This window comes from Crocodylus siamensis, chromosome 6 (assembly GCF_052110815.1).
Source record: "Crocodylus siamensis isolate JL-2025a chromosome 6, ASM5211081v1, whole genome shotgun sequence".
Lineage (NCBI taxonomy): Eukaryota > Metazoa > Chordata > Crocodylia > Crocodylidae > Crocodylus > Crocodylus siamensis.
In genome coordinates this window covers 30059774-30068646 of record NC_143400.1, presented here as the reverse complement: position 1 = coordinate 30068646, position 8873 = coordinate 30059774, and the positions used below count along the sequence as shown (strand labels likewise).

Below are 8873 nucleotides of genomic sequence, written 5' to 3'. Positions count from 1 at the left end.
TCATTGGAGGCTTAGCCCCATGTCTCTAGTCCCCAGAGCTACAGGTGCTGTGCAGACAGACCTCCCTCTGCATGAAGATATCTGCCGGGATATCTGTTTCAATGCCAGGGGCTTCTGCCTCTCTTCAGACACCCACTGTGGTCATTAGGATACCTTCTGCTTTCAGCCTGGCTTTGGTGTGCCATAAGCAAATCACCCCAGGGCCAAAACCGTGCCTTTTGTCCACTCTGCAAACAGAGATTAGTATCATGTCAGCAGGCCACTAGCAGGGATGGGACCTGTACACCCAGAGCAAAGATCTGTACCACTCGAATTGATGCATTAACCCAGCAGCAGAAGCCCTGTGTTGGGGTAGTGTCTAGTGGGGTCACCGCTGCAGTGTATCAAACACCTCGCTGACCAGCAGGAGACACATCATGCCTCTGCCAACTTGTTCCAAGCTAGTTGCTGACTCTAGCAGCTGTTTTATGGCAACATTTAACTCAAAGGTCAGCGATGCAATCCCCATAACTCAAGGCACAGAGGACCCCAGGCTCAAGCTTACAAGGAACTGGTCCTCCTCTGTCTTTATTGTAGCCATTCACTGAGAATAGATGCAGCCAGGCTGGGAGAGACATGTTTGCACTGAGTCACCTAGCAGAGCAGGATATGCCACCCAAGAAATACTCCACCCTCCCGCTGTCCCTGATCAACAGTACAGAAGACATAAGTGGAAACAGCCAGCTGCACCTGCTGTAGTACTGTACCCGAGGAGCTGGCCCCACCTGAGTGCTATCTGCCAGAGTTTGCAGCATGTCAGTGCATAAGAGCCGGGCGGTCGTGATTGTGAACTATGAGTTCTCCAGCAGTGGCTCTGAGGAGCCCCTCGCTCGCAGAAGGGGGGCCCAGAGGGAGGCAGAGAAGCTGTCCCGAGTATTATCCAGCCTCAGCTACACCGTGCACCTGTACGAAAACCAGACCACCAAGAAGATAGAAGAGATTTACCAACAAGGTACGTAGCCTGGCTTTGCGTCTGACAGTGCCCCCAAAACCAGAGCAGCAGGGGCTTGGAGAGTCTGGGGCCTGGGGAAGTTGCTACACATGGGAACAGGAACTGCTTGATGCTCTGCCATTTTCTCTGGAGCTGCCAGAGCCCCCACAGCACAAGCCACTTGCAGCCCCTGGGCCCTGGGGAAAGTATATATGACCCACAGCTCTCCTGGTCCTACCCCCAGGAGATACACAGCTCTGAAGCATGAAGGGTGGCAGTCAGGGGTGACCAGAGCATTGGAAAACAGCAAGAGAAAGACTCCTGGATTCAGAAACTCTGCTCGCCTTCCCCCTCAGCATCCACAGACAGCTGCTGTGTGGGATGGGAGACTGGGCTAGATGGAATATGGGCTGGCCCAGTAACTGGCAGTTCTTATGTCACGTAATTACCCCAGGGCAATCAGGCAGGGCCTGTGAGGCTTTAAGTGTGTCCTTCAAGGGGCACCATGAACAGTCCAGGAAAAGGGATGAGGCACTGCTAAGAACCAAGAGCTGCTTGCAACTTCCTCAGTTCTGTCATACTGTAGAGTATCCCCAAGGGCAATTAGGGATCCCCAGAGTACAGTGCCCTCCAGCCACTTCCTGTCCGTGCCCTGCCCCGCAAAACAAAGGCTGCAGGCAAGGAAGGTGCAGGAGCTAGCTGCAACAGTGGTGATCCCCCAGCACACCAGGCAGGAACTTCTGCAAAGGTAGGAGAGAGGACCAAGGCATTGATTGCAGCCCCTGGTTCCATTTTTGGCTCCTAGGCTGAAAGTGTGCCAGCCGCCTTGCCTTCCACCAGCTACAGCATCTCACCTGGGCAGTCCTACATTGTCATCAACAATAAGGCTGAGCCAGAGCAGCTCTCAGACAGAGACTCCCAGCCTTGACTTAGAGACTGCCCTGCCCCTGGATAAATCACTGCCATGCCTCATTACCCTGTTAATCCTGGCGTTACTGCCAGTCCATCCATCTCTGTTGCCAGCCCCTGGAACTCACCTGGCCGCTGCCTGATTAGAGAAAGCTCTGTCATCAGATTCTTTGTGGCAGCACTGATAACGACTTCGGGCTTCTCTGTTCAGCATTGATTTGGCCTTGCTTCTACAAAACCAGAGCTCCTTGTGATCCCGGATGCATTTGTCTGCATGACAGCTCTTTAAGCAGAGCACTGCTAATGGGCCCTTAGCAGGGAACTGAAACTTAGAGATCGAGTTCTGTGCCTGAGATCAAGAGATGGGATTTGAAACCTGGTCTCTTACGTGGCTGAAGCTAATATTTTACCCACCAAACTATCCTTTTCCACACTGGGTACCACATAGGCAACCCAAGCCCCTCCTGTTGCTAGGTCTGCCCTGATCAACTGGTGCTCTAATCTAACGTACCTTTGCAGAGAGCCAAGAAGAGCACGGCGATTACTTTGTGAGCATCCTGTCCAGCCATGGAGAGGAAGGGGTCATCTATGGCTCGGAAGGCAAACCAGTCAAACTGACCCAGATTTTCCAGATCTTATCGCCACAGAGATCCTCAGCGCTGGCTGGAAAACCCAAGATCTTCTTTATACAGGTACCACCCTACGGGGTCAACCCCAGGGTCCAGGCAGTCCCAGGGCCCTTAACAGATGCTGCAGAGAGATGCAAGATCCCTACAGTAGCAGATGGGAGGGTCAGGAAAGAGGGAGAGAAGGAGCTGCTCTTCTCCCCCTCACGCCACCACATTAGGTCTCTATAACTCGTTCCCTGAAAAGCAAGGCTCATATCCCTTCCAGTATCTGCCACCATTCGTTACAACTGGCTGTGCAATTCCTGTGATCCCAGGCCTTCACTTCAACACTTTCTTGTGGCAGCAAGTCCCACAGCAGTGATGTGCTGTATGACAAGCATTTTCTGCCTTGTAGGGGACTTCCCCTTCATTTGCATCTTAGTGCCAGCACAGGAGGTGTTCCTGCTCCCATTTCTCAAAGCCAGGCATGAGTTATTGCATCTCCTTTTCTTTAAGAGAAACGTCCCCAGTCTCTTCAAGGCCTTTATTGCTCTCAGTGCCCTTCTCCAAACCCCATCTACTAGTAGCAGATGGAAACCAGTCCTGTTGGATTCAGTCTGTGCTACGCCTTTGGGATCATAGATTCCTCCTGATGCACGACTAGGAATGAGAAAGGCAGCATGCGTGCATGCACGGACGTGCACACCTGAATGTGTTGCTATGGAACGATCCAACCTTCCCTACCCAAAGCAGCAAGTGCTCTGGCCACCTGTGATGTGTGCAAACACGTACCAAGGAAACTTGCAGTCCTGTGCTACATGGGACAGCTTTGTCTGAGACTGTGCCCAAGCAAGCAATTCACCCCGTCCTCTTTTCAGAGGACTCCACCCCACGAATCAAGAAGCAGAATCAACACCACAAGAACTGTCACCCAAAACAGACTTTGCAAAGCTCAGAGTGATTCAGCAAGCGTTTCTATTTCACAAATCCCTTCATAGAGATTATTCATTGCAGGGTCATTCATTGGTGACTTGATTGATTACAAAAGAAAAGGTTGTCTTCACACTGCAAGGTTCAGCCAGCTGGGGAACGACCACTGGGCACCTGAAAGCATCCAGGGCAGTAATTCTCAACTGGGGTTACGATGAGATCCTCTTAAGGGTGCCAGGCAATATTAGCACAGTTAGATGTGCAAACATCCAAGTGTGATTCACAAGATAAACCCAGCAATTTCATTCTGAATCCTTTTCAATGTTTGCTTTGGTTTTTGCAAGGGCTCAGATCTTCGTGCTTGTAATTTGCCATGGAGAGGACTAGAAACCTTTCTATATGGTGCAAGCAGAAGCTTTTACCTGCTGCCTCCTGGTGCTGGGGCTTTTTGAAATGCCACATGAAACTTGTAAAATTGCAAGAACTGACATCTGAGGGAGGCTGGTTTTCACAGGCTGGTGCAGCTGTGACCCTAGAAAGGGTCTAACAAGGCTTGGCCTGTACCTAGAATTGTTCCACTGATGTAAACTGCTAGTGCTCTGTATAACTACTCTTAGTTCAGGTCCAGATCAGTTGACCTCTTGTAGGGAGGCAGGACTGTGATGTGGTGTAAGGCTTTGTGTGCTTCTGTGGCCCTGAATTATACAGCAGAAGCTTTGCCCCACTGAGTAACACATCTACTTCTGCTCAACTCTAGGAGAAAATGCAATCAGAACTGGCTCTGCTATTTTCCCATAGAAAAGAAACAAGTGCAAGACGAGCATTTGTTTAGAGGAAACCTTACACCTGAAAAAGCTGAGAACCCGTGGTTTAAGGGTTGAGGCAGAAGAGGGAGAGATCACGCCACTTTACACTTAACAGGTCCTATCCAGCTCAAGGATGACCTGGGTTACCAACCACTCACAGGTGTTGTGTTGTCGATGGGATACAGTCAAAAGCCTCTGCTCTCTTGTAGCTCGCCCAGTGTCTAGATTATAGTCGGTTCAAACAGGCCTCAGCAGAACAGCCAGGACAGGTTGACCTTAGCACAGCCTTAAAACACTGCCCACGTGCGTGCCAGCACACTCTGGCACGAGGCACCCGACCTAGACGGGGTACTGTGAATCTCATTCACTGCCTACTTGCCCCATTCTGGGGAAAAAAACAGCCCATGGCTCAGAATAAACTTAGCCAACTGCATGGCAGGGGATCAGTAACATTTTCCAAGCTGGCTCTCCTTCAGTTATGTCCCACCCAAAATCCCAACCTTTCAGGGATCGTTCCTTACCTCCAGACGTGCTGGGAAGGGCTCCCAGCCTCCTATGTAAGGGGGTAGGCTTCCTGCCTGGCCTAGGTGGGAAGAGGAGTGGGAACGGGATCCTGTCCTTCAAGGAGGGGCTGGTACTGGGGAGTTTCTGGGTCAGCTGGGGAAGGGAGCAAGGCAGGCACTGACTTACGCTTGCTAGGATGGGGTAGGGAGAGGAACAGGACCAGAGGTCTGTTGATGAGGACGTCATCAGGGTCTCTAAGCCACATGCGGGCAGAAAAAGTGAGATGGGCGCAGATGTCAGGCTGATGGGGACTGCCTAGGGAGGCAGCTGTGAGGAAGGAGCTGGGGGGGCCCAAGCCTGTAGGAAGGGGAGCTCCATGAAGGCCGCTTCGAGGAGGGGGTGACGTGTGGGTGGGGAGTGGCAGCAGAGGCCTGTGGGAGAGGGAAGACTGGGGGGCGTAGGGGCATGAGGGGAGGGTGGGTGGGGTTTCTCAGGCTGCCCCAGTGGGGGCCAAACCCCCTCAGGGGCTGACTGCAGTGGCTGCCTTCCCAGGCCTGCCGTGGGGGAGTGCCGGACCCAGGAGTGTGGCTGGAAACAGACAGCGCCCAGCCCGAGGAAGACAGCTTCTCGCACTACCTGGCACTTCCCGCCAACACTGCCGTGATGTTCGCCTGCAGTCCCGGTAAGCAAGAGCTGGGCTTGCCCAGCACTGTGGCAGCAGGTCTCTGCTGGCCATCTTCCCCGGGCCCAGCCACTCCTCCGCTTGATCTGGGCCCTGCAGGAGTCGGCAGCTGCCCTGGTCTGAAAAGTATCTTTATTCTCTGGGTTGAGCACAAATGAGAAACTGAGAAAAACCTCACGGCAAGCGCTGTGGGGTTGACAGAGCCAAGTCTCGCCCTGTGATTACGGGGAATACAGGCTCAGAGGCATTCGCGCTGGAATGGGTTACTATTGGTCTCTCCGTGGTGCCAGGGCACCCCAGCCGTGGCCCAGCGTGCTGTATAAACAGAATGGCCCCTCTCCTGGCACCGTTAAGGGCAGGACAAGGGTTGTGGACGGACAGAGAGGCCTGCAGAGAGACGCCAGGCAGCAGGGAGGCCGGGTGGGTCAGCGGTCTCAGTGCCCCCCACTGTCCAGCTCCCTGCAGGCATAATAGCGAAGAGTGGAGGAGGACAAGGAGGCAGCTTGTGTGCAGGGAGCTCCTCCCAAGCCTGAGAAGCAGTGCAGGAAGAAGCACAAGCCTGAAAATCCAAGGGGCAGGCAGGTGCAGGGGATCTGCCTAACAGGCCAGATGTGGGGGAGAAGGGGGAACCAGTGCAAGGACATGCAGAGAGAACAGGCTTGGAAAAGCATTTCACTCTCCAGCACGGTGCCCTGCAAAGCACAAACTGTCCCGAGGCCCACAGAGCACCCCCACAACATCACCCTGAGGAGGCACCCACTGCTAGTCCCTGGGGTGAGCGGCCTCTGGCTTTTAGTGGGTGATGGGTGGGGGCTGCTGCTGGAGGTCTTTCTGCCCTGCTTCCCCACAGCATGCAGCTCTGCTGCAGGAGGCCACAAAACCAGCTGCACGGCCCCTCTAAGAGCTGCTTTCCCACCACATGCTGGCGGAGGGACAGAGCAAGGGCAGAGGTAGCAGCCCCAGCAGCCAGCTGTTCCCGGGGATTAGTGGGAATATCCAAGGGCATGACGGGGAAATCCCTAGGGTTTTCCCCATGCACCCAGAGAGGATGCAGCACGGGCCTGATCCAGAGGGAGCCCTCCCCAAATCAGCATAGAGCCACGTAGCACTAAGCAGATGGGTCCACTACAGTCCCATACCGTGACCCAGGCAAGGCCCCTTCACCTGCCACTGCAGCTCCAAGCAAAGCAGGTGCCCTGGGAATTTCCACCCATGCAAGCTGACTGTGTGTCCTTTCTCTGCTCTCTCCAGGCTACAGTGCCTTCCTCAACCCAGCCGGGTCCATGTTCCTGCAGACCCTGCTGGAGTTCCTGGAGGGTGAAGAGAGGCACCTCGAGCTGGCGCGCCTGCTGACCCGCATTAACCGGAAGGTGGCGTTCTACTGCGAGGCCCGGGGGAAGTACAAAGGCAGCAAGGAGATGCCCTGCTTCGTCACCAACATGGTGCACGAGGTGTTCCCCTTCTCCCTGTGTGCTGCGGGGGCAGCAGGCAGCCTATGACTGCCCTTCTGCCTCCAACACAAAGTGAACTGCAGGTCAAACAACACCCTGAGAGCAAGGACCCCAGCACCCCTGTGGTGGAAACCGGCCGGCTGTGCCAAAGCCACTTGAATAAGTCTCATGTGGAAGAGGAAGAGCAGGTCTGTAAATGTGCTGATACATGCTCTGATCTTTCCAGCTGGAGACTCCAGAAAGCCTGCAGGGGACCACTGCTGGGCTGTTCTCTGGTTGTGGCAGAGCAGAACTGATTAGATTTTCTCTGCCTGCCTACAGCATTATTTCCCTCTGCTGCTGTACCTAATCTGCAGACATCTCTATGCTGTACAGTGACAAGATACCCACGCTAACTCCAGTACCAGAAACTGCCCAGCTACCTTAGCACACAGCTAAACTGTGCATCCTAATGTTGGGGGAACAGTCTCCACTCATGCTGCCTCCGGCCCCTCTTACCATGACAGCTGACATGAATGTACCTCGTCAGTACCCTCCTCTTATCTCCACATTACAGCTGGAAAACTGAAGCAGGAAATTTGCCCAAGGTCTTGCAAGGAATCTGCAGCAGAGGAAGGAATTGAACAGAGATCCCTGGAGCTGCATCCCGAAGCACCAAGCAGGCCTTCCCCTCTCTAAGTTCAGCCTGTTGTCAGTCTGATCATATTCAGCTTGCAAAGACTGTGGAAGGATCTTGGTTTTAGGCAGGCACATAGAAAACCCCATACCCTCCACTGCTATGTGGCGGATGGCAATGGTATTCCTTCAGAAATTGCCTTGGGTTGGGGCAGGTCCATCCTAAGGCAGCATTTTGGTTGCACTCAGTTAAGGTGCGGCAATATTGCTGTTCCAACACAAAAGCTCAGACCTCTAAAATCTGCATACGTGACTGGATTGGCTCGCAAATCAGCAGGCTGGTCCAGAGCTCCAGGAAGACTGTATGGAGTATGTTTGGGATTGTTTGGTGCAGGCATTCCCAGGATGCAGCTAAGGTGCCTTGATCTTACGTGGTGAAGGACACAGGACAGATTTCCAGTATGGCACAGCAGAGACCCTCCCTGAGCATGCCCTCCCCTTACTCTGAACCCAGAATTGCAGTGGGACGCCACTCCAGGTTGTCCCACTTGCCTCCAGTCCCTGTGTCTGGGGCGTGCTTAACAGCCGCCAGTTTGAACATCCACATAGCAACAAGGCCAAGGGGGCTCTGGGCCCTGCTAAGCTCCAGAAACCTTTGCTCCATGCTAGGCTATTTGTGTTAGCAAGGGTTTCTGTGGTCACTAAGTCTGTGCCCACCCTGACTCCACAGAGTTTCTCTGTGCAGCTCCATTGATGCCATCAGGAGCTGGCAGAGTGCATGGTGCGCACAGCTTGGCCATCTCAGGGCACTGCCATTGCAGCAGATGCACTCGGCAGCTATCAACACAACCATCAACACTAAAGACAGCAAGGTTCCCTTACCCAGTGCCTTCCACAGCCAAGTGCTCAGAGAAAGGAGACGGTAGCTGGCATCCTTAAAACAAAGGCAGTATCTTTGGCTTTAATGTTTTATTTTAGCTTTATTTTTGCACACCATCCCTGCACTCATCCCCAGGCAAGGACAATGTCATCACCTTCCCTCCTAGGCTCCCTGCCCTCTACCATGACAGGAAGCTTTAATAAAGTTTGAACTTTGCTATCTCCAGGCTTTGTTTGCACTAGTTAAGTGAGTGGGTAGAATGGGGCAGGAGGTTGGGTCCAAGGGGAGTTGGCTTTGCGATTAGTAACAGGAAGCAGAGGATTATATGGCCATAAAAATAATACAGGGCTGAAAGGGATCTCAAATCAGGTCATACTACCAACTGCAGCACAGACCAATGCCATCTGAACCATCCTCACAAGCAGGAGTGGTGACATCTACAGAGCACTGCATCATACCGCCCCGGCTGTTCAGTGCCATCAGAAAGCACTGCTTTGCTATTTTTTGGACAGACAAGG

The 8873-nt window shown here is 53.4% G+C and overlaps 1 protein-coding gene across 1 annotated transcript; it reads left to right on the top strand.

The window, feature by feature from the left end:
• The first annotated feature begins 792 nt into the window (after positions 1 to 792).
• On the top strand, positions 793 to 6908 carry LOC149862134 (caspase-7-like). The gene is made up of 4 exons (XM_090054540.1): positions 793 to 991; positions 2399 to 2571; positions 5280 to 5409; positions 6661 to 6908. Exons 1-4 carry the CDS (start codon positions 793 to 795, stop codon positions 6906 to 6908), a joined length of 750 nt encoding a protein of 249 aa, XP_089910666.1.
• The last annotated feature ends 1965 nt before the right edge of the window (positions 6909 to 8873 follow it).